Source organism: Danio rerio, chromosome 22 (assembly GCF_052040795.2).
Source record: "Danio rerio strain M-AB ecotype USA chromosome 22, GRCz13ab, whole genome shotgun sequence".
In the NCBI taxonomy this organism is placed as follows: Eukaryota; Metazoa; Chordata; class Actinopteri; order Cypriniformes; family Danionidae; genus Danio; species Danio rerio.
In genome coordinates, this window is record NC_141042.1 from 6,963,714 (window position 1) to 6,989,490 (window position 25,777).

At 34.7% G+C, this 25,777-nt stretch overlaps 2 protein-coding genes and 1 long non-coding RNA gene across 3 annotated transcripts in view; all 3 read left to right on the top strand.

Moving 5' to 3' along the window:
* Positions 1 to 10,932, top strand: part of LOC100538170 (SLAM family member 5) — a 19,267-nt gene extending 8,335 nt beyond the window's left edge. The window contains exons 2-8 of the mRNA XM_087303803.1: positions 927 to 1,126; positions 1,430 to 1,560; positions 1,760 to 2,071; positions 4,086 to 4,367; positions 6,708 to 6,818; positions 6,898 to 6,959; positions 10,037 to 10,932. Of these exons, the coding sequence (XP_087159929.1) occupies positions 1,521 to 1,560; positions 1,760 to 2,071; positions 4,086 to 4,367; positions 6,708 to 6,818; positions 6,898 to 6,959; positions 10,037 to 10,084 (855 nt within the window). The 5' untranslated portion in view covers positions 927 to 1,126; positions 1,430 to 1,520 and the 3' untranslated portion in view covers positions 10,085 to 10,932. The remainder of the gene's footprint in view (positions 1 to 926; positions 1,127 to 1,429; positions 1,561 to 1,759; positions 2,072 to 4,085; positions 4,368 to 6,707; positions 6,819 to 6,897; positions 6,960 to 10,036) is intronic.
* Positions 1 to 25,777, top strand: part of LOC147838372 (uncharacterized) — a 280,547-nt gene that overhangs the window by 13,839 nt on the left and 240,931 nt on the right. The window lies entirely within an intron of this gene.
* LOC137487262 (uncharacterized) lies at positions 11,467 to 24,022 on the top strand. The gene is made up of 6 exons (XM_087303851.1): positions 11,467 to 12,028; positions 17,144 to 17,467; positions 17,556 to 17,843; positions 20,244 to 20,336; positions 20,416 to 20,477; positions 23,676 to 24,022. Exons 1-5 carry the CDS (start codon positions 11,833 to 11,835, stop codon positions 20,424 to 20,426), a joined length of 912 nt encoding a protein of 303 aa, XP_087159977.1. The 5' UTR covers positions 11,467 to 11,832; the 3' UTR covers positions 20,427 to 20,477; positions 23,676 to 24,022.

Consider the following 25,777-nt stretch of genomic DNA (forward strand, 5'->3'; position numbering starts at 1 on the left):
CTGACCCCATTGGAAGAGGTGTGCCAAAGCGCGGTTCACTTGGGCTTTGGCGCGGTACGCTTGTAGTGCGAGTGCATATTTTTAAATATAGAATTATTCATTTCATAGTTTATACTTGTTAACCTTCTTGCAAGATCTTATATAGTTGCCTATTTTGTTTATATATATATATATATATATATATATATATATATATATATATATATATATATATATATATATATATATATATATATATATACACACATACATATATATATATATATATATATATATACATACATATATATACACATACATACACACACACACACACAAAAAACATTAAAAACGCTTTTATTCTAGCCGAAATACAACCAATAACACTCTACAGAAGTAAAAAATATTATCAGACATTTCCTTGCTCTGTTAAACATACTTTGGGAAAAATTATATATATACAGACACACAGACACACAGACACAGACACACACAGACACACACACACACACACACACACACACACACACACACACACACACACACACCTTAAGTCTTATTTAGCATTAGCATTCAACCTTAATTAATACAAATGCTTGTCAAAAGCAATGTTTTATATGTTATAATAACGATAATAATAATAATAATAAACAATAATAATAATAATACATTTATTATAAATTGTATTACTGATTATTATTGGGGATTATTAGCATATTCATAAGCACACATACTAAATAAGGTAAGGCATTTTAAGCCATTTTAAGACATGAAGAAACTATTTGAAAATCCATTATTCAAGTGTGACTTCAGGGAATTTGTGGCAAAATTATTTTCTAGTCATTCAGATGTTATAATCAATGAGGGGTAAGGATAATTTGAACTCATTTCTTTTACATCCACCTGTTTTAATAGCTTGATTAAAACGTTATCTGTCTCTACAACAGTTTTGTCAAGCAGGAAGTCCAACTGTAAGCTTCATAAAAGGAGGACAGGAAGAAGCTGTTCATCTGCAAAGACGCGTTGCCATGTTAACAACAAAAATCGTGTCCATCTAGCAGAGCAAACCTCTGAAAGAAAGAGCTTGTCTGGAAACCAGGTCACAGGTTTCAGTTTGACTCAGAAGATGAGCTGTTAATAACATAAGGTAATGTGAGATGACAGACTGTTTGAACTTTGTGTTGTGCTGAACAAAATAATTGATAAATAGATAACTAAGTTGATTTATAAACTCACTCTGCAAAAAACACATTTTACACCATGTTATTAAAGAGAATTCACACCGCAGTCATCTACTTTAATAGAGTCAGGAAACTGCCATTCAGAAATGATCAATGGTAAATACTTCAAAATATTAAAATCACTATTAAGTAAATTATGTCTTAAAAAGAGCCACAAGAATATGTAGTACAGAGACATACGTCTTCAGTGTTTGTGTGTACTTCCACAGTCAAACTCTGTCGAAGGGGAGGGGCTGCAGGGGGTTTACAAAGAAGCAGCAAACCTTTTAGACAGGACTTTTCACTGAACACCCGAAGAACATGTTTCTTTTGCTGGGTTTATGCTGGTGGCACCTAACTGGTAGGTAATAAAACACAACAAACTTATATTGAGATATTGTGTGACCCATCATGCATTTCAATCTGTAAATTTGAAAATATAAATTTTCAGTCATGGCAATCTAGCAAAAAATCTCTAAAACAATGACTAAATACTTCTGCAGCAAATCAAACATAAGATGAATTTCTTCAAACTAAAGCCATCCATATTTCTTAACCAGGTGTGTTTAGTGAGAAGTTATCAGTCATGGAGGGAGATTCAGTCCGGCTACAAACTAAAATGACTAAGCTACACGAAGATGACAACATACTGTGGACTTATAGCAAATCTTTGATCGCTAAAATCAGCATGGAGAAGCAAATCTTCTCCACATTTGATGGTCCTGATGATAGATTCAGAGGCAGACTGAAGATGGACAAACAGACTGGATCTCTGACCATCACAAACATCAGACTTGAACATGCTGGGGAATATGGAGTAAAGATAACCGGGGAAAAACTGACTAAAATATCATTCGGTGTTTCTGTGTATGGTGAGTCTGGTTCATTTGTCTCCTCCACATATTCACGGCATTTGTAGATTCAAGTCAAATTTGTCTACTTTTTTTTCACTTCACTTCAATACTGCACTTATTGGAAACACTTAAAAGGCCAAATATATTAATTCATATATTAATGTAATAAATCATTACACTGATCTAAAATAGGAATTCCCTCATTCACCAAAAATTATTTTCAGTTCAGTCTAAGAATACAATTTAGCAGGCAGTACCACCGTCCATGTAGAGTTGAAGTCAAAAGGATCTACCCTCCACAAATTTGTTTCTTTTTCAAATATTTCCCAAACAATGTTTAACAGTGCAAGGCTTTTTTCACAGTATTTACGATGATATTGTTCGTCTGGAGAAAGTCTGATTTGTTTTATTTTGGCTAGATATAATAGGGGACTAATAATTCAGGAGGGCTAATAATGATGACTTCATCTATATGCACGTTTAAAGGGGTCTTTTTTCTCCCAAATAATTTACACAAAAAATAAAAAGTTTGTCTTTTTTTTTCTAGTTCAAATATCTAAAAATTCTTAAAATCAGGAAGCCATTTTAAATTAGTTTATTTTGATGGTCCCTTTAACATATTTTGTTGAATACAAGTTATATTACATCTACATGCCAACTCATTCATTCATTCATTCATTTTCTTTTCGGCTTAGTCCCTTTTTAATTTGGGGTCGCCACAGTGGAATGAAGCACCAACTTATCCAGCATATGTTTTACACAGCGGCTGCCCTTTCAGCTGCAACCCATCACTGGGAAACACCCGTACATACTCATTCACACACATACACAACGGCCAATTTAAGCATACCCAATTCACCGGTACCGCATGTCTTTGGATGGTGGGTGAAACCGGAGCACCAGGAGGAAACCCACATGAACACGGGGAGAACATGCAAACTCCACACAGAAATGCCAACTGACCCAGCCGAGGCTCGGACCAGTGACCTTCTTGCTGTGAGGCGAAAGTGCTACCCATTGCGCCACTGTGATGCCCCCAACTAACTCTCATTATATTATTAGACTGTTAGGTTAGGTTTCCTAGTGCGTAAAAACGTGCTGGATAAGTTGGCGGTTTATTCTGCTGTGGTGACCCCAGATTAATAAAGGGACTAAGCCCAAAAGAAAATTAATGAAATGTCAGGTTAGGGTTAGTGTTAGTTGACATGTACTTGCAAAGTTTCTTATAGTCTGTTAAATATTAAGCAGACATTTAAGTAATTGGCATATAGTTGCAATGCAACTTTTAGAAAATGTGCAATAGGGACCATCAAAATAAAGTCTTACCGCCGTTTCTAGACAACAAATATGGTCTTGTTTACAGAAATAGTGTCAAAATTAAGTGACGTTTTCCTTAAAACAAGCTAATTCATTTTATTTTCAATTTAAATTTAAATTATTTTGCTGACTCTATCGATAGATAATTTAACTTGTTTTAAGGGAAAACTACTATTTATAAAATAAGACAATATTATTTTTACTAGTCTAGTAAATGGTCAAAAATGTAAGAATTTTTAGATATTTAGACAAACAGGACAAAAAAACATAAGAAAACATTTTTGCAGTATAAAAAAGGGATTTTCACGGTGATGCACAGACTTACAGTATACCAACGAAAAACCTTTTCTACTTCGAAGAACCAAAGTGTAAAACATTTAATAATCTATAATATAATTATATCCTAATGAAATCTTTTCATTTCACAAAAGGATCTTAAATGGTTCTTCATGGCGTATATGCACACATATTGGCAATGACATAGCGATGAAATAGATCATGCCAGAGATCACAATGAAATTTCTCTATAGCAATGCCAGTATTCATCTAATAATTCTTTTTCTCTTCAACACTTAATAATACACTGTATAATACTTTTATACAGTTTTCACACCCTTGTTTCTATGCTGGATATGGTGCTCCAGTGTTGAAGACATCTGGACTACACTGGAATAATAGTAATATTTGCTCTTTTCCTCTATCTCGTGTTTTTCAGCTCGTCTATCCAGTCCTAGCATTACTAGAGAATGCTCATCTTCATCCCAGAATAACTGTTCAGTGGTGTGTTCAGTGGTGAATGTGAGCGCTGTGAGTCTCTCCTGGTACAAAGGAAGCAGTGTATTGTCCAGCATCATTGTGTCTGATCTCAGCATCAGTCTCTCTCTACCTCTGGAGGTGGAATATCAGGATAGAAACACCTACAGCTGTGTGATCAACAACACCATCAGCAACCAGACCACACATCTGGACATCAACACACTCTGTCAGCCGTGTCCAGGTATGTTGATTTTAACATTCAACCCCATGATTGTTAAACTATAAACAATCAGTAAAATGTTGTTGCTGTTTGTTTAACTGGGTACAATGAGTAGGTATTACTCTTCAACAGTTCATCCACTGAACGGGTGAGCAGCTATTCTGCTTTTTATGGGAAAGTATTTTACATTCTTTTTGTCTTCGCTTTAATCGGACCCTAAAAATGTGCATTATGATGCCAAATATGGGCAAACCCAATTGTTGATTTCAATTTTAATTTAAAATAATGTAACCCAGCCGTTGTCCATATTTGACTCAAAGTTTAGTTCACAGTAAACACAATACACGACAATAAAAAAGTCATAATAATTGCAAAAGGTTGTTATTTATATACGCAGCTCTCATGTTTTATTTGTTTCAACTCAAAATTTGGGTTTAAAAAAAGATTTAAATTTAATTTAAAAAATAATTCAACATTGGGTTTGTCAATTTATGACCCAGGTGGCGCAGTAAGTAGTGCTGTCGCCTCACAGCAGGAAGGTCGCTGGTTCAAGCTTCGCTGGGTCAGTTGGCATTTTTGTGTGGAGTTTACATGTTCTCCCAGTGCTGGTGTGGGTTTCCCCCACAGTCCAAACATATGCGTTATAGGTGAATTGAATAAACTAAATTGACTGCAGTGTATGTGTGTGTATGAGTGTTTCCCAATGATGGGTTACAGCTGGAAGGGCATCCGCTGCGTAAAACATAAGCTGGACCAGTTTGTGGTTCATTCTGCGGTGGCGACATTATTAAAAGGACTAAGCCGAAAAGAAAATGAATGAATGAATTTATGATCCAACATTGGGTTAATACAACCCAGCATTTTAGTGACAAAATATTCAACTACAGTTTTGATTACAGATGAGGAATGAGTGGACGGAGGAAAGGAGCCAGTGTGGAATAAAACGTCCAGCTCAAAAGTTCAAAGTGAACTAATTTTAGTAAAATGGATGTAATGTTTGTCTAGACTAAAAACCAATCAGGATTCTTATAACCAAATTTTAGGTCAAATGTAGAAAAAAACAAAAAATTGGGTTTAAAAAAAAAATATTTTATTATATTCCAAGCGTTGTTGGAAAAAATAACATAATTTGAGATTGTACTTAAGCAAATGAAATGTAATTTCCCAGTCTGTTACTCTGTTGATTATAATCTGTAACTCCAATTAAGACTGTTCAGGTTTGATGGATGAACAATTTATTGTCAGTCTTAGAAATCTGTATAATCTGTGTCCAAAAGTGTCAATAATATGCTGCCTTCCTAAAACCTGTAAAAATAATAAATAAAAATAAAGGAGCTAATCTTATTTTCAATCCTCAAATCTAATTTAAATGAGGAAACATCTTTATTGCAAACTCCATTTTTGATTAAAGTAGAGGTTTATATTTTATAATATTATTAATACAAGTGTAAAAAGCTTAGCAAGACACTATCCATAAATGTTAAAGCAGCAGATTCTTATTGAGTGTGTGTGTGTGTGTGTGTGTGTGTACCTAGCTTTTGTGGTGTAAAAATGGTTTAGCTGGCATGGCAATCATTGTATATAAAATATGAAGAAAATATGAAAAAGAAAATGTTTTTTTATGTTTGGAGAAAAAAAAAAAAAACTAAAAAAAACTATTTTCATTTAGTTTTGGCCTGCTGTTAAAATTGTGCACGGGTCATTTTTTATCTGCAAGTCAACAGGAGAGAAAAGCTTAACTCAATTTTAAAGAAGATCTTGCAATGTGAAAATCTTTCAAAAATGCTGGATGCCATTTCAACCCAATTTGAGCAAATTATTGACACTTAAATGTTGGGTTAAATTGAGCATATAGTGTCAATAATAATAATAATAACCCAATGATTGATTGAGCACTTTTCTTTTTACCAAAATTGGGTTGATAGAATGGAACCCTATACTATTAAGATAAGAGCAAAAAGATCTCTCTTACACACGCTCTCTCTTAGACACACACACACAATACTTTATATAACACTTCACATAAAAGCCAGAAACTATGGACTGATGATCAACAGTAAGAAAAAAATAAAAATAAAAAATGATTAAAAAAATATATAAAACTGTTCAAAAGAAAGCACAACGCCAAATGTACCTCACTTTTCACTACAGTATGTTACTGAATTATTTAAAGCATAATCCTATCACTTGATTTTTTCGTCTCAGTTCTTGTGATTGTAAATTTTCACACCAATTGCAACATAGTTTGACCCACAATAGTCGCATGCAGAAAAAGGTGAATGGGATACAGTGCAGCTGTTTGACTGTGTTGTCGATCAGACAGATTCATTTTCATCATTGACTTATTTTTATCTATTACAGATGAGGATCTGCATCTGTTCAACATTGTGTGGATTTGTGCTGCTGTTGGGTCTCTGTTGATTTTAGTGTCTGCCGTGATGTGCTGCATCTCCAAGAAATGTAGAAAAACAGGTTAGGTCTAAAATGTTTAAAGAAAATATTCACAAATATTATTGACATCATTGTTTTAACATATCTCTGTTTAATGCAGTTCATAACTGTGAGGAAGACCAATCTGATTCAACATTGTGTAAAGAAAAATCACGAAAAAAGGTAAGAAACTTCAATGACATCTAGCAATACGTTGGTGCAGTGTAAGTTAGTGCAGTTAAAGTTTGCTGATTGAAGTTTTGTGCTTGATGTGCATCAGAGAGTCAGTGAACAGCACTTGGCCAACTGTCATCATTTTTACCACTAAATACAGAACAGATCAAAAGAACAGTTTAAGCATGCTTTTACGTACATATGTGCCTATACTAAGCCCGAGTATGCCATTTTGCAAATTCTTTGCATTTTACAAAAGGTATGTTTCATGTTGCGGATTTATATAAATGTTTCAGAATTCTTTTTGTAACAAAAAAAAAAAAAATCATTAAAAAGCTACTTAAATAATTACAGTAAAAATACATGTCTATAAAAAATGCATTGAACCTGTTTTCCATTTTTAATCAGTCCATTTCCTGCTATATAACGGGTGTAGTGATGGTTTTTCATGGGCAGATTTAACCATTAAGCAAGCAGTCGCTTAGGCCCCTAGAACTCTTGCAGGACCACAATAAATATATAGATGTTTAAATAATATCTATAATCTATATATAATATTGCTATCTGTCCTATTTTATACAGTCGGAGTCAAGCAATTACAATTTTAACAATTAAATATTATTAATATATGATAAAATCTAATTTTAATAAATGTGATGTTACGTAATAATTTAATACATCCACGACCCCAATCTACGAGCAGTTCAGCAGTCAAATTTATAAAAACCACACAAACATATTTATTGTTTTTAGTTTTAAACTCTTAAAAAAATAAATAAATAAAACAATTTAAATATAGTGATAACATGTAAAAAAGGAAATTGAGTGATATATATACAAAAAAGATAATATAAAAATAAAATAACTCATAAAAATAAACAAATAAATAAAAATAAATAAATAAATAAATAAATAAAAATAAATATAAATAAAAAATAAAAATAAATAAATAAATATATAAAAAAAGAAAACAGCAGCGGTTTCAGAACAGCTGATCTGAGTTGGATCAATCAACTGAGTAGACCAACTCAGAGTTAAGCGCGCGCACCACAACTAAAAAGACATTATCAATGGAGCGCAGATTTTACGAGTGACTATTGCAATATCTTGCATAAGAGATCACCATTTCTTCTCCAGCTGAATTTGCCAGTATGAACAGTTAAAAGCAACACATGTCTCTATCACACTGCAGCATGACGATATCAATCGGAACCTCTATAATGGTAGTCTATGGGACTGTTGCTAGAGTGCCGTATCTGGTTGTTAGGGGTGTGGCTAGAAAGTTAAAAGCTCATCAGTTATTGGTAGTTTGGTAGTCTGAGTTAAATGAGCCCGGTTAAAAGTCTGTGCGACAGTTTCATGTAGAGTTATGAGCTCACAAAGTTTGACCCAATGTAAAGTCAATGAGAGTTTCTAGGGTCCCAAAAGTGGTTGCTAGGGTGTGGCCAAAAAGTTAAAAGCTCATCAGTTATTGGCAGTTAGGTAGTCTGAGTTAAATAAGCCCAGTTAGAAGTCTGTAGGACAGTCTGATGCAGAGTTATGAGGTCACAAAGTTTGGTTCAATGTTAAGTCAATGGGATTTTTCAGACCGTCCCGGGACGTTTTTCGGAAAACCGAAAGTCGGATCAGTTGGAAAAGATATAGCAACCAGAGTCAAACCAGTTTGGAGGTCTGGTGTGAGTTTGGTGGTCATAGCTTGAAAGCTCTAGGAGGAGATAGAGTTTAATTTTTAGTCTCAGAAGAAAAATAGGATAACAATAGTCTGGCTTGCTACACAAGCCAGCCTAATTAATCTAGGCTACTTGTCCCTGTTGAAGGTCAGTGAATTTAAGCTTTATTTATTAAAAAAGGACAAGCCATTCTCGTCCGCGAGTTTGTTCTTCGTGTGACTGGAAATGTAGGCAATAGCTATGTTTCCATCGAATATTATTAATTAAATTTATGTGCAAAACTGGATTATCGCATAAAAGATATGTGCCAATTAAGCAGCATTTCCATCCAACGAGTCAAAGAGAACAAAATCGTCACTTCCTGATTAAACGGGCACCAAATATTAACAGTAAAAGCTAAATTTACTGCGGTAGAAGAAGCTGCGGCAGCGTCAATCTTTTCTATGTTTAATAAATGTACTTGCGCCTCAGAAAAAAATGCTGACACACAATGAACACGTGGGGGACTTTGAAGCCATGAGACGCGGAGAACAGACGCTCTTGACATGCTCCAGACGATTTGGAGGTCATTAATAAAATAATACCATTAATACTGAAATGGTTAAGGATTTTTAGAATGAATGAGCAAAACAACATTTAAGATGTGTTATAGTGTGCTCAGCCTGCTGGTTTGTCCGTTCACACACATTTTCATCATCAAAAAACAAACCTTTTTTAAAATGTACATGATGAAATTTGTTCAGTAAAAGTGTTTTCATTGTAGTTTATGCGCATCTTTTCTATTGAATAAAAGTTTCTCCTACTCAGTTATGTGCGGGTTTTTTATGCATATTTTTAAAAAGTTGTGTATCATGACGTTTCCATCAATCGTTTTTATGCACATCTCCAAAATGAGCATTAAAATAGGTGGGTGGAAACGTAAGGCTAAGGTGAGAAATACCACTTTATCTTTAAAAAAGGGGAGGAGACCAACAAGAACTCAGAGTTTAGAGAATAAAACCTGCCCCTGACCAAGTAAGATTCACAGAGTAAGTTACCACAGTAACTGACTCTGAGTTAAAGTTACCTCTCGTTCAGAAACAGGCTTGATTTACCCTGCTTTGTCGAGTTTAACAAACCTGCCATTTTGAAACGGAAAGCCCAGAGTTTCTCTCATTTCAGGGTTAAAATACTCTGAGTTTTCACTTAACCTCCTTTCTGAAAAGGCCCCTGATCAACTTTGGGATTAAAACATGTTTGGTTCTACATGTGTTTGGGATTAGCAGCCTATACTGAATAAATTATTTTATAGTATAATAATACATTATCATTATCATTAGAAAAGCAATGTAATTTAGAGAGAAATATAGACTGGCCTATACATTTTCTGTTGTTATAACATAAGATTTCTGACTGAGTTTTTTTTTTTCCTTGCAGAAATCAGACATGCAGGCTGTTTATTGTAATGTCCCTAAAAGACGGTGATAGTATCTAGCCTATAGGCTTACTGGAACCAGTGTAAGAGCTCAGCTTTCATCTTTCATCAATCCTTTTGGTTTCCTTTCAACGCTTACTTTCTGCACAGATAACTACTTTGTTTTGTCCTTGCATATTTGGTGTAATATTATTATTATAAATTTATTGTAATCATTTTGTTTGTATTTATAAGTTTAACCAACAGCACTCAGAAATGTAACCACAAAAAAAAAAATTATTTGAGTTTACTGTGTGTATAAATGTACATTAGCTATTAAATACTGATCACATCCTTCACTTTATTTCTTTCTGTTATTAACTGTTAAGGTTTTTATTATTTTTTCAAACAACTAAATGAATATGGAGAATCGCAATGTTGTTTACATCATAAGACATTATCAAACGTAACCAAAACATCATCACCCTCTAGTGTCCTAAAGGGGGGGGGGGTCATTTACATGATAAAGTATGCTATAAATAAACAGGTTGTTTATAGTGTTGGCGCCAAATACCCAGTAGTGAAAAAGAAAGTATTTTTATCGCACTTTGCTAGGTAAATGTAAAATGTAAGAGGTATGTTAAAAAAAAACATGGTAGGGATTTCCATGACACACAGAGTTTCATTCTGAATTTTAAAATGAACACAATGTTAATGTTTTTATTGATTTATTTAACTTAAATGTCACATTTAATACGATTGGACCAATGAGATTGGTATGTGAGTGCAAGTAATGATTGGTGGTTTTCAAGAACACACATTTGTATAATGACATGATCGGTAGTATTTCAATATTAAGGTCGTTAATGAGGACGAGCCTCGTGTCCTTAGGGCTCAATTTTCCTTTAAACCTCTTTATAAAAAAAAATAATAATAATAATATTCGCTGACGATACTGAACTATACCTTTCATTCGTACCTGCTTTATTTAATCTTTTTGAATTTTATAAAATGATTTATGATTCTATTTTTCGAATCATCTATTAATGTACCTTTATTATACTACTACATTACATCTAAAGTGCTGAGCGTTAAGAAAGCATTAAATACAATGCAACAAATTATTCTACTATTATTATTAGTATTATTATTATTATTATGAAGTTTGTTGGACTGAACAGGATTCATGTAAACACCTTATTTCTATATTTCTAAGCTATTGCTATTAGATTGAAACTGGTGACTTTAACTGGTCATTAGGAATTAAAGCAAACATTCACTTAATACTTAAACAGACAGAAACACAAGTCACAGTGTGCAATATTAATCTTTACATTGGCTGTTAGCTTTGATTATTTGACTTTTTCTGGGGTATTTATCAAAAAATAGCTCTTATAGAAGAGATGAACAGGAAATCATCTTTTAGTGTCTGTTTGTCCAGAATTCACCTGACCAGAGGTTATTGTGCGTCTAAAGAAAATCAAACCACAGCAGGTTTCAGTTTGACTCGCGTTGAGTTGCTAATAATCACACCTCTGACAAAGTGAGATAGCTGACAGTTTCAACTCTGTTTTTTTTCCATTAATCACCACTTCATAATTAAAAACCCTTTTTTAAATCTATTATTAAAAGATTCATTACATTATGACATAAGATTGTCACTGCATTACTGATTTTGCATACAGCATGTGTTCAGAGTGTGTGGTTGTAAACTATACAAGGCTCTATCTGTACACATTTGCGCTTTAAAATATATTTCGGTCTTTAAAAAGCACAGAATAGCACCTAAAAGCTGCAAAAGTTAATCCGTACCACCCCGATGACAGCTTTTGTACCTTTATTTCTGAGAGTGTGTTGTGGGAGGACTCACAGACCAGATGAAGAAGCTGGGCTTCAGCGGATAATCACACTTTACAAACACGCTTGCAAAAGTCAACACTCCAAAAGTCAAACACGCTTAAAGGAAATGGTTCACATTTTTGCTTCGTTCTTGTTGTGCTGGTGGCTTCCAATTGGTAAGTTATGAATGATTTATCAAATGACTTTTTCAGTTTCAGATTATTATCTGCTAACATTATATACAGTTTATGCATTTTCTTTTAAATCCACAATGATTAAATTAATTATTGATCAGGGTGCCAGTTTTAAAATAATTTACAGTATACTATAATCTGAAACTATTGACCATTTTCACAAGAGTGTTATGACGTGTTTAACAGTCATCATATTCTTAACTCATTAAAAGTTTTTAATACTTCAATTTATTTAAAAAAATGTATGAACATTTGGCGTCACGATCGCCTCACAGCAAGAAGGTTACTGGTTCGAACCTCGGGTGGGTCAGTTGGCATTTCTGTGTGGAGTGCAAAGACATGCACTATAGGTGAATTGGGTAAGCTAAATTATCTGTAGTGTGTGCGAATGGGTGTTTATGGATGTTTTCCAGTGATGGGTTGCAGCTGGAAGGGCATACGCTGCACGCGTAAAACGTATGCTGGATAAATTGGCGGTTCATTCTGCTGTGGTGATCCCGGATTAATATAGGGACCAAGCTGAAGAAAAATGAATGAGTATTTATGGATGTATTATATCATCTTTGTGTCAAATTACCAAACACGAATCGCCACTTGCGCGAGGTGTTTGTAATGCAGCGTCTATAAGGCAGGACAGTAAATTTGATGTTATTCTGTCCTCTGGCTGCAGTTATCAGTCTCACAGTTTTTTCCCTTTTTTTCTGATAGTCTTGATTAAAACCGTTGTGGGTTTTTTTTATTTGTATTATTTCAGCAAATAGGACTATAAAAAAAAATTATAAAAAAAAGATTTGAGATTTTTTGTGCTCTACCATTCTCCCACACAAGTTTACCCAACTATGACTACGTATGCTACTGAGAAACATGGAAATGCTAAAAGGGTCTATTGCAGTAAATTTTCTGATATATGCTTTTATCTTGAGTGAATTAAAGACGACAAAAGAAGAAATTAAATTAGCAAAAGAGCAAAAATATGTTGGTTCTGCATAGTCTGTTGATGTGACTTTAAGGAAAGGAATGAAGTTGGCTGCAAATATCATCTATTCATTCACTTTCCCTTGGCTTAGTCTCTTATTTAAAAAGTGTCGCCACAATGGAACGAACCACAACATACGCCAGAATATGTTTTATACAGTAGATGCCTTTCCAGCCACAACGCAGTACTGGAAGACACCCATACACTCTGTCAAACTCAAACACACAATCTTATACAGAAAATGCTAATTTTGTTTACGCAATTCATCTATACACATGTCTGTGGACTGTTGGGAAAACCGAAGCACCTGGAGGAAACCCACGCAGAGGTCTGCACGGGACTGATTTTTTAAAAATCCTGCTCTTGCTAGGTTTTATTCCGCACCAGACCGCTCGCATTGTATATTCAGTCTTTGTTCACCCGTTGCCCACTTAAAATATTTTCTACCAAACTGTTCCTGCTAAATTTAGATCTGGTTTCCAAAATCTCACATTTAAATTGGATACTACCAAAATCGAGAGATAACAGATAAAAGTGTAGGCTGTGCAAGGATTGTAGGCTAAATGTCAGTTTTATTTGCCCCTTTGTGATAAGTGCTACCTTAAACCTGAGCTTCCAGTCTTGTGATTGCTAAAGGGTAAAACTTTGAGATATTATCACATCGCGCAAAGGGTAATTGTTTTTTCCATGTGTCTATGACACGTGAAACAGACTCCCATACAACAGACTTGCCTGATGTGGGTTTCCTAACAGTAAACTGACCGTTTTCTAATGCAAGCTGAACGTTCTTTAAGGACAGTGCATCTTCAGTTTGCTCTGCCATGGTAAAGCCCACTCTGAGGACTGTTATGCAGAAGATGTGTGAAAAAAAAAAAAAACATGAGCAGAAAGCCCTGATCATGCGTTCAGCATGTGTAACAGTCGTGAGCACTGGCTGCACTAGTGCTCAATTATAGTTGCATAAAATGGTACCGCAGAGCTTCCGAGATGCAAGTGTGTGCGTGTTCATATAGAACTATGAAGGAAGAGGTGTAGATTTAGCACTTTCGTTACCAAAAATAAGCATGTTTAAAAAACTAAATAAATAAATAAAAATTATCAGCGACAGGAGAGGACATCCTCACTACGCTGCTGCATAGGCCTACCTCACTGCACTGATCTGCTTTCATTCTATCCCTGATGATGCTGGAGGGAAAATTATTATATTTTAAGGAAGTTTTATTGTATTATTACTACTATTCATTCATTCATTCATTCATTTTTTTGTCGGCTTAGTCCCTTTATTATTCCGGGGTCGCCACAGCAGAATGAACCGCCAACTTATCCAGCAAGTTTTTACGCAGCTGATGCTCTTCCAGCTGCAACCCATCTCTGGGAAACATCCACAAACACACACTCATACACTACGGACAATTTAGCCTACCCAATTGACCTGTATCGCATGTCTTTGGACTGTGGGGAAAACCGGAGCACCCGGAGGAAACCCACGCGAAGGCGGGGAGAACATGCAAACTCCACACGGAAACACCAACTGAGCCGAGGTTCGAACCGGCGACCCAGAGACATTCTTGCTGTGGAGGCGACAGCACTACCTACTGCGCCACTGCCTCGCCTATTGCTACTATATTACTAATATTTAAATTTAAAATCTGTGATATTATACATCTCATATGCATGTATGCATGTTGTAAAGTGTGAGTGTGTTGAAAGTTTGTACTCTGTTGTCTGTTGAGAGACGCAAAACAGACTCGGCTGATATTAAGAGAGATTGCCTAATTGTGTGTTATGCAGAAGCAAAATTAAATCACCTTCACATGACCATGTTTGAGTCAAGCTTCTTTTTTAATAATAAAATAATGATTTTAACAACGCAGAGAAAAACCTTCATCTCTTCCGTCATTGTTCTATGCGACTGGAAATGAACACACACACACACTTGCAAATCGGAAGCTCACCGGTGCCATCTTGTACAAGTAGCCTATTAGAATGAGGAAATCACAGATACGCTGTTCTGAAATAACGCCAGGACTCGACAGCCTGATCCCATTAAAATTACACCAGAGTTACCGACTGTTACGTGTTTATGATGTTAAAGTGGGATGCTGTAACATTTAAGTGAGACAGGTGTAATGTGTGCGACAGATCAAGAATGAGGCAAGGATCAGTTACTCTTATTTAAGCTTTTACTCAATATTTGAAAATTGTAACACTAATAAATGGGGGGGGGGGGGGGGGGGGGATGGGGGGGAGAGAAATAAACATTTATGATTATTATCTTTAAACAAAAACAACAAGTGTAAGCCAAATCAAAGAAATTAACAAAACAAAACAATACTTAAATCTAATGTCTAAACTAGGCGTCAAAAAGAAACACAAATAAAAGCCGAGATCTTCAGTGTATACGACACCCGAACTAAACTAATTAAACTACAAAACTCAAAAATACACGGGTGGCAAAACACTCAAACTAATCTAACAAAACATCAATCTAAACTAAAACGAAACAAACCGGATAAGTCTGTCAAAGCTTAGTTTAGAATCACACAACAACCATCATACTATGTTACTTGAAGCCAACGAAGTTCAACAAGCAAACTCGAATTATCACAGTAACTGAGATCAATCACAAAATAGACGAAGCATTTGCACAAACAAATTGCATGGAGCACAAAGGGTACCGCCGAGGCAGGGCGCACACCACACACTGATCTGACAGGGCTTTAAATCCTTGCGGCTCGTCCTGGGATTGGTGGAACCGGACAGCGTCATAATGATGATGGACAGAATAATAAACCAATAAGAAACCTAAGGGTTGAGCAAACGAAGAGGAGGGTGAAAAAAAAGACAGAAAGAAAACATAAATCATAACACCGACCACTACTGCATTTTAGGGGAAATTTATTCCCACACCGCAAGAAATCTGGTTGGGTCCTGTGGTACATGAATGCAGACCTCTAAACCTACATGAAGTGTGGAGAACATGCAGAAATTCCAACTGGCCCAGTCGGGACCCAAAACAATGAACTTCTTGCTATGTAGCGACAGTGCCAACCACTGAGCCATCATTGCAAATATCAGTGTATTGAATTTGTTGTACATGGCTTCCAAGTGCAAACTGATGAACAGAGGGGAAACAGGTAAATTTGCTAGTTAAATGAGCTATATTAAAAACACTTGTAACATCAAAATACCTTTAAGGCAAGTAATTTCACCCTGCGGCCATCTTTTAAATGCCTCTAAGTCAGTATGCTCGGGCACTCTGCTTGAATGGGGAAACATCAAATTCTTCAAAACTGTTAGTCAAGCTTACGATTACGATGCAGATTTGGAATCACCAATACATCTAAACAAAAACAGTCTCATAGATTTTTATTTCTAAACGCCAGAATTAAACAAAATCAGAATATTTTCAGGTTGTCCGAGCTTATGTGCATGCACACTCAAAAAGAAGGAGATCATGACACCAACCTCATTTATGGCTGATGCACATTATTATCCTGTGGATAATGATCGTCTGATCGCGCTGCTCTTCTGACGTAATTCACAACTTGGTCTTGATAGTGAATCTCTGGCAGAAATGACAGCAACTCTGTAAGTTTGTGGGTGTTCGAGTAGTTGCTGTGAAGTGATGTGCATTTCACAGGCGGGCTGTACCTCGTATTCATTTCATACAGATTACAAAATCAAAAAACTTTACTTTTAAATGAAGCAAGTGCACTTATAAAACAGAGTTTTCAAGCTTTATGTGGATATATTTCTTATGTCTGTGAAGCAAGTATTCACTGAGATTCCAGTGTGTTTGTTGATCAATAAACTGTTGTAATGTAAAAGCACCAGTCTCGTCCGAGTTTCTCCCCCCAAAAATCGTCAGTCTACAGCGATTGCTGATTGGCTTCTGTACTAGAAGGCGGGGCTTCATTCGCCATATTGACCGTTACACATTTCTTTATTCAAAACTATGCGAGTGACATGTCTCGTGTATTCTATAGTCTTTGGTAACATTACCAGATTTTTCTTTTCAGCTTGTTACATTACAACGCCTTATATTTGCGTACATTCATCTGTTAATTAGGAGTACTCTAGATACTTAATCTGAGTGTAAAGTGGTTTCTGTCCTTTAGGTGTGTTTGCTAAGAAACTAAAAGTGTCCGTGTCAGTGACTGAAGGAGATTCTGTTACTCTAAACTCTGGTGTTACTATAATACATTGGGAGAACATGCTGTGGAGTTTTGGAGCCGAAAACACTCTTATAGCTAAAATCAGCATTAAGGAGCAAATCTTCTCCACATTTGATGGCACTGACAGATTCAGAGACAGACTTAAGATGGACAGACAGACTGGATCTCTGACCATCACAAACATCACATCTGAAAATGCGGGAATTTATAATCTTGATATAAGCGGAAAAAAATGGCCATCAAAAATATTCAATGTTTCTGTTCATGGCGAGTAAAGTTCTTTAATCCTTCACAAATTCTTCAACAATTTACACTCAAACTCTGTACTGAAAATCTCTATTCTCATGTTTTCCAGCACGTCTGCTTGTTCCTGCCCTCATCTTCAACTCTTCTCTGTGTTCATCATCCCAGTATAATTATTCAGTGTTGTGTTCAGTGGTGAATGTGAGCGCTGTGAGTCTCTCCTGGTACAAAGGAAACAGTGTATTGTCCAGCATCAGTGTGTCTGATCTCAGCATCAGTCTCTCTCTACCTCTGGAGGTGGAATATCAAGATAACAACACCTACAGCTGTGTGATCAACAACACCATCAGCAACCAGACCACACATCTGGACATCAACACACTCTGCCAGCCGTGTCCAGGTATGTTGATTTTAACATTCAACCCCATGATTGTTAAACTATAAACAATCAGTAAAATGTTGTTGCTGTTTGTTTAACTGGGTACAATGAGTAGGTATTACTCTTCAACAGTTCATCCACTGAACGGGTGAGCAGCTATTCTGCTTTTTATGGGAAAGTATTTTACATTCTTTTTGTCTGCGCTATAATCGAACCCTAAAAATGTGCATTATGATGCCAAATATGGGCAAACCCAATTGTTGTTTTTAATTTTAATTTAAAATAATGTAACCCAGCCGTTGTCCATATTTGACTCAAAGTTGAGTTCACAGTAAACACAATACACGACAATAAAAAAGTCATAATAATTGCAATAGGTTGTTATTTATATATACGCAGCTCTAATGTTTTATTTGTTTCAACTCAAAATTTGGGTTTAAAAAAAGATTTAAATTTAATTAAAAAAATTAATCCAACATTGGGTTTGTCAATTTATGACCCAGGTGGCGCAGTAAGTAGTGCTGTCGCCTCACAGCAGGAAGGTCGCTGGTTCAAGCTTCGCTGGGTCAGTTGGCATTTTTGTGTGGAGTTTACATGTTCTCCCAGTGCTGGTGTGGGTTTCCCCCACAGTCCAAACATATGCGTTATAGGTGAATTGAATAAACTAAATTGACTGCAGTGTATGTGTGTGAATGTGTGTGTATGATTGTTTCCCAATGATGGGTTACAGCTGGAAGGGCATCCGCTGCGTAAAACATAAGCTGGACCAGTTTGTGGTTCATTCTGCGGTGGCGACATTAAGAAAAGGACTAAGCCGAAAAGAAAATGAATGAATGAATTTATGATCCAACATTGGGTTAATACAACCCAGCCTTTTAGTGACAAAATATTCAACTACAGTTTAGATTACAGACGATGAATGAGTGGACGGAGGAAAGGAGCCAGTGTGGAATAAAACGTCCAGCTCAAAGAGAAAAAGTTCAAAGTGCACTAATTTTAGTAAAATGGATGTAATGTTTGTCTAGACTAAAAAACTATCTGGATTCTTATAACCAAATGTTAGGTCAAATGTGGAAAAACCCAACCATTGGGTTTAAAAAATAAAATATTTAAAAATATTAAACAAGCGTTGTTGATAAAAAAAAAAAAAAAAAAAAAAAAAACTATTTGAGATTGTACTTAAGCAAATATAATGTAATTTCCCAGTCTGTTACTCTGTTGATTATAATCTGTAACTCCAATTAAGACTGTTCAGGTTTGATGGATGAACAATTTATTGTCAGTCTTAGAAATCTGTATAATCTGTGTCCAAAAGTGTCAATAATATGCTGCCTTCCTAAAACCTGTAAAAATAATCAATTAAAATAAAGGAGCTAATCTTATTTTCAATCCTCAAATCTAATTTAAATGAGGAAACATCTTTATTGCAAACTCTATTTTTGATTAAAGTAGAGGTTTATATTTTATAATATTATTAATACAAGTGTAAAAAGCTTAGCAAGACACGATCCATAAATGTTAAAGCAGCAGATTCTTATTGAGAGAGAGTGTGTGTGTGTGTGTGTGTGTGTGTGTGTGTGTGCCTAGTTTTTGTGGTGTAAAAATGGTTTAGCTGGCATGGCAAGCATTGTATATAAAATATGAAGAAAATATGAAAAAGAAAATATTATTTCTTTCTGTTTGGAAAAAAAAAACTATTTTCATTTAGTTTTGGCCTGCTGTTAAAATTGTGCACGGGTCATTTTTGATCTGCAAGTCAACAGGAGAGAAAAGCTTAACTCAATTTTAAAGAAGATCTTGCAATGTGATAATCTTTAAAAAATGCTGGATGCCATTTCAACCCAATTTGAGCAAATTATTGACACTTAAATGTTGGGTTAAATTGAGCATATAGTGTCAATAATAGTAATAATAATAATAATAATAATAATAATAACCCAATGATTGATTGAGCACTTTTCTTTTTACCAAAATTGGGTTGATAGAATGGAACCCTATACTATTAAGATAAGAGCAAAAAGATCTCTCTTACACACGCTCTCTCTTAGACACACACAATACTTCATATAACACTTCACATAAAAGCCAGAAACTATGGACGGATGATCAACAGTAAGAAAAAAAATAAATAAATAAAAAAATGATTAAAAATATATATAAAACTGTTCAAAAGAAAGCACAACGCCAAATGTACCTCACTTTTCACTACAGTATGTTACTGAATTATTTAAAGCATAATCCTATCACTTGATTTTTTCGTCTCAGTTCTTGTGATTGTAAATTTTCACACCAATTGCAACATAGTTTGACCCACAATAGTCGCATGCAGAAAAAGGTGAATGGGATACAGTGCAGCAGTTTGACTGTGTTGTCGATCAGACAGATTCACTTTCATCATTGACTTATTTTCATCTATTACAGATGAGGATCTGCATCTGTTCAACATTGTGTGGATTTGTGCTGCTGTTGGGTCTGCCGTGATGTGCTGCATCTCCAAGAAATGTAGAAAAACAGGTTAGGTCTAAAATGTTTAAAGAAAATATTCACAAATAATATTGACATCACTGTTTTAACACATCTCTGTTCAATGCAGTTGATAACTAGGAGGAAGACCAATCTGATTTAACATTGTGTAAAGAAAAATCACGAAAAAAGGTAAGAAACTTCAATGCCATCTAGCAATACGTTGGTGCAGTGTAAGTTAGTGCAGTTAAAGTTTGCTGATTGAAGTTTTGTGCTTGATGTGCATCAGAGAGTCAGTGAACAGCACTTGGCCAACTGTCATCATTTTTACCACTAAATACAGAACAGATCAAAAGAACAGTTTAAGCATGCTTTTACGTACATATGTGCCTATACTAAGCCCGAGTATGCCATTTTGCAAATTCTTTGCATTTTAAAAAAGGTATGTTTCATGTTGCGGATTATATAAATGTTTCAGAATTCTTTTTGTAACAAAAAAAATAAAAAATCATTAAAAAGCTACTTAAATAATTACAGTAAAAATACATGTCTATAAAAACTGCATTGAAACTGTTTTCCATTTTTAATCAGTCCATTTCCTGCTATGTAACGGGTGTAGTGATGGTTTTTCATGGGCAGATTTAACCATTAAGCAAGCAGTCGCTTAGGCCCCTAGAACTCTTGCAGGACCACAATAAATATATAGATGTTTAAATAATATCTATAATCTATATATAATGTTGCTATCTGTCTTATTTTTTACAGTCGGAGTCAAGCAATTACAATTTTAACAATTAAATATTATTAATATATGGTAAAATCTAATTTTAATAAATGTAATTTTACGTAATAATTTAATATATCCATGACCCCAATCTACGAGCAGTTCAGCAGTCAAATTTATAAAAACCACATATTTATTATTTATTTTTATTATTTTTAGTTTTAAAATCTTTAAAAAAATAAATACATAAAACAATTTAAATATAGTGATAACATGTAGAAAAGGAAATTGAGTGATTATATATATATATATATATATATATATACATATATATATACATATATATATATATATATATATATATATATATATATATATATATATATATATATAAATAAACACACAAAATGGATAATATAAAATAAAATAACTCATAAAAATAAACAAATAAAAATGAATAAATAAATAAATAAAATAAATGAATAAAAATAAATATAAATATAAATAAATAAATAAATAAATATATAAAAAAAGAAAACAGCAACGGTTTCAGAACAGCTGATCTGAGTTGGGTCAATCAACTTTGAGTAGACCAAATCAGAGTTAAGCGCGTGCACCATAACTAAAAAGGCATCATCAATGGAGCGCAGATTTTACGAGTGACTATTGCAATGTCTTGCATAAGAGATCACCATTTTTTCTCCAGCTGAATTTGCCAGTATGAACAGTTAAAAGCAACACATGTCTCTATCACACTGCAGCATGACGATATCAATCTGAACCTCTATAATGGCAGTCTATGGGACCGTTACTAGGGTGCCGTATCTGGTTGTTAGGGGTGTGGCTAGAAAGTTAAAAGCTCATCAGTTATTGGTAGTTTGGTAGTCTGAGTTAAATGAGCCCAGCTAAAAGTCTGTGCGACAGTTTCATGTAGAGTTATGAGCTCACAAAGTTTGACCCAATGTAAAGTCAATGAGAGTCTTTTGCAGTGGAAGTCTAAGGGACAGTTTCTAGGGTCCCAAAAGTGGTTGCTAGGGTGTGGCCAGAAAGTTAAAAGCTCATCAGTTATTGGCAGTTAGGTAGTCTGAGTGAAATGAGCCCAGTTAGAAGTCTGTAGGACAGTCTGATGCAGAGTTATGAGGTCACAAAGTTTGGTCCAATGTTAAGTCAATGGGATTTTTCCGACGGTCCCGGGACGTTTTTCGGAAAACTGAAAGTCGGATCAGTCGGAAAAGATATAGCAACACGAGTCAAACCAGTTTGGAGGTCTGGTGTGAGTTTGGTGGTCATAGCTTGAAAGCTCTAGGAGGAGATAGAGTTTAATTTTTAGTCTCAGAAGAAAAATAGGATAACAATAGTCTGGCTTGCTACACAAGCCAGCCTAATTAATTTAGGCTACTTGTCCCTACTGAAGGTCAGTGAATTTAAGCATTATTTATTAAAAAAGGACAAGCCATTCTCGTCCGCGACTTTGTTCTTTGTGTGACTGGAAATGAAGGCAATAGCTATGTCTCCATCGAATATTATTAATTAAATTTACGTGCAAAACTGGATTATCGCATAAAAGATATGTGCCAATTAAGCAGCATTTCCATCCAACGAGTCAAAGGGAACAAAATCGTCACTTCCTGATTAAACGGGCACCAAATATTAACAGTAAAAGCTGAATTTACGGTAGAAGAAGCTGCGGCAGCGTCAATCTTTTCTATGTTTAATAAATGTACTTGCGCTTTAGAAGACAATGCCGACACACAATGAACATGTGGGGGACTTTGAAGCCATGAGACGCGGAGAACAGAAGCTCTTGACATGCTCCAGACGCTCTGGAGGTCATTAATAATATGATACCATTAATACTGAAATGGTTAAGGATTTTTAGAATGAATGAGCAAAACAACATTTAAGATGTGTTACAGTGTGCTCAGCCTGCTGGTTTGTCCGTTCACACACATTTTCATCATAAAAAAACAAATCTTTTTTAAATGTACATACTGAAATTTGTTCAGTAAAAGTGTTTTCATCGTAGTTTATGCGCATCTTTTCTATTGAATAAAAGTTTCTCCTACTCAGTTATGTGCGGGTTTTTTATGCATATTTTTAAAAAGTTGTGTATCATGACGTTTCCATCAATCGTTTTTATGCACATCTCCAAAATGAGCATTAAAATAGGTGGGTGGAAACGTAAGGCTAAGGTGAGAAATACCACTTTATCTTTAAAAAAGGGGAGGAGACCAACAAGAACTCAGAGTTTAGAGAATAAAACCTGCCCCTGACCAGGTTAGATTCACAGAGTAAGTGACCACAGTAACTGACTCTGAGTTAAAGTTACCTCTCGTTCAGAAACAGGCTTGATTTACCCTGCTTTGTCGAGTTTAACAAACCTGCCATTTTGAAACGGAAAGCCCAGAGTTTCTCTCATTTCAGGGTTAAAATACTTAACCTTCTTTCTGAAACAGGCCCCTGATCAACTTTGGGAGTAAAACACGTTTGGTTCTACATGTGTTTGGGATTAGCAGCCTATACTGAATAAATTATTTTATAGTATAATAATACATTATCATTATTATTAGAAAAGCAATGTAATTTAGAGAGAAACATAGACTGGCCTATACATTTTCTGTTGTTATAACATAAGATTCCTGACTGAGTTTTTTTTTTCCTTGCAGAAATCAGACATGCAGGCTGTTTATTACAATGTCCCTAAAAGACGGTGATAGTATCTAGCCTATAGGCTTACTGGAACCAGTGTAAGAGCTCAGCTTTCATCTTTCATCAATCCTTTTTGTTTCATTTCAACGCTTACTTTCTGCACAGATAACTGTTTTGTTTTGTCCTTGCATATTTGGTGTAATATTATTATTATAAATTTATTGTAATCATTTTGTTTGTATTTATAAGTTTAACCAACAGCACTCAGAAATGTAACCACAAAAAAAATCTATAAAATCTATTCTATCTAGTTTACTGTGTGTATAAATGAACATTAGCTATTAAATACTGATCACATCCTTCACTTTATTTCTTTCTGTTATTAACTGTTATGGTTCTTATTCTTTTTTCAAACAACTAAATGAATATGGAGAATTGCAATGTTGTTTACATCATAAGACATTATCAAACGTAACCAAAACATCATCACCCTCTAGTGTCCTAAAGGGTGGCGGGGGGGGGTTATTTACATGATAAAGTATGCTATAAATAAACAGGTTGTTTATAGTGTTGGCGCCAAATACCCAGTAGTGAAAAAGAGACTATTTTATTGCACTTTGCTAGGTAAATGTAAAATGTAAGAGGTATGTTAAAAAAACATGGTAGGGATTTCCATGACACACAGAGTTTCATTCAGTCACATTTAATACGATTGGACCAATGAGATTGGTATGTGAGTGCAAGTAATGATTAGTGGTTTTCAAGAACACACATTTGTATAATGACATGATCTATAGTATTTCAGTGTTAAGGTCGTTAATGAGGACGAGCCTCGTGTCCTTAGGGCTCAATTTTCCTTTAAACCTCTTTATAAAAAAAAAAATAAAATAATAATAATAATAATATTCGCTGACGATACTGAACTATACCTTTCATTCGTACCTGCTTTATTTAATCTTTTTGAATTTTATAAAACGATTTATGATTCTGTTTTTCGAATCAGCTATTAATGTACCATTATTATACTACTACATTACATCTAAAGTGCTGAGCGTTAAGAAAGCATTAAATACAATGCAACAAATTATTCTACTATTATTATTAATATTATTATTATTATGAAGTTTGTTGGACTGAACAGGATTCATGTAAACACCTTATTTCTATATTTGTAAGCTATTGCTATCAGATTGAAACTGGTGACTTTAACTGGTCATTAGGAATTAAAGCAAACATTCACTTACTTAAACAGACAGAAACACAAGTCACAGTTTGCAATATTAATCTTTACATTGGCTGTTGGCTTTGATTATTTGACTCTTTCTGGGGTATTTATCAAAAAATAGCTCTGTTAGAAGAGATGAACAGGAAATCATCTTTTAGTGTCTGTTTGTCCAGAATTCACCTGACCAGAGGTTATTGTGCGTCTAAAGAAGATCAAACCACAGCAGGTTTCAGTTTGACTCGCGTTGAGTTGCTAATAATCACACCTCTGACAAAGTGAGATAGCTGACAGTTTCAACTCTGTTTTTTTTTCCATTAATTACCTCTGCATGATTACAAACCCTTTATTAAATCTATTATTAAAAGATTCATTACATTATGACATAAGATTGTCACTGCATTACTGATTTTGCATACAGCATGTGTTCAGAGTGTGTGGTTGTAAACTATACAAGGCTCTGTCTGTACACATTTGCGCTTTAAAATATATTTTGGTCTTTAAAAAGCACAGAATAGCACCTAAAAGCTGCAAAAGTTAATCCGTACCACCCCGATGACAGCTTTTGTACCTTTATTTCTGAGAGTGTGTCATGGAAGGACTCACAGACCAGATGAAGAAGCTGGGCTTCAGCGGATAATCACACTTTTTTTAAACACGCTTGCAAAAGTCAACACTCCAAAAGTCAAACACGCTTAAAGGAAATGGTTCACATTTTTGCTTCGTTCTTGTTGTGCTGGTGGCTTCCAATTGGTAAGTTATGAATGATTTATCAAATGACTTTTTCAGTTTCAGATTATTATCTGCTAAAGTTAAATACAGCATATGCATTTTTTTTTAATGCACATTGATTAAATTAATTATTGGTCACTATTCTTTAATTCACATCTCATTTTC

What these genes read in the sequence shown, in the direction of transcription:
- LOC137487262 (XM_087303851.1), top strand. Translation starts at nt 11,833, where the DNA reads ATGACAGCTTTTGTACCTTTATTTCTGAGAGTGTGTTGTGGGAGGACT. An exon ending in GTGCTGGTGGCTTCCAATTG is followed by an intron (nt 12,029 to 17,143) that starts GTAAGTTATGAA and finishes TCTGTCCTTTAG; the next exon opens with GTGTGTTTGCTAAGAAACTA. An exon ending in ACTCTGCCAGCCGTGTCCAG is followed by an intron (nt 17,844 to 20,243) that starts GTATGTTGATTT and finishes CATCTATTACAG; the next exon opens with ATGAGGATCTGCATCTGTTC.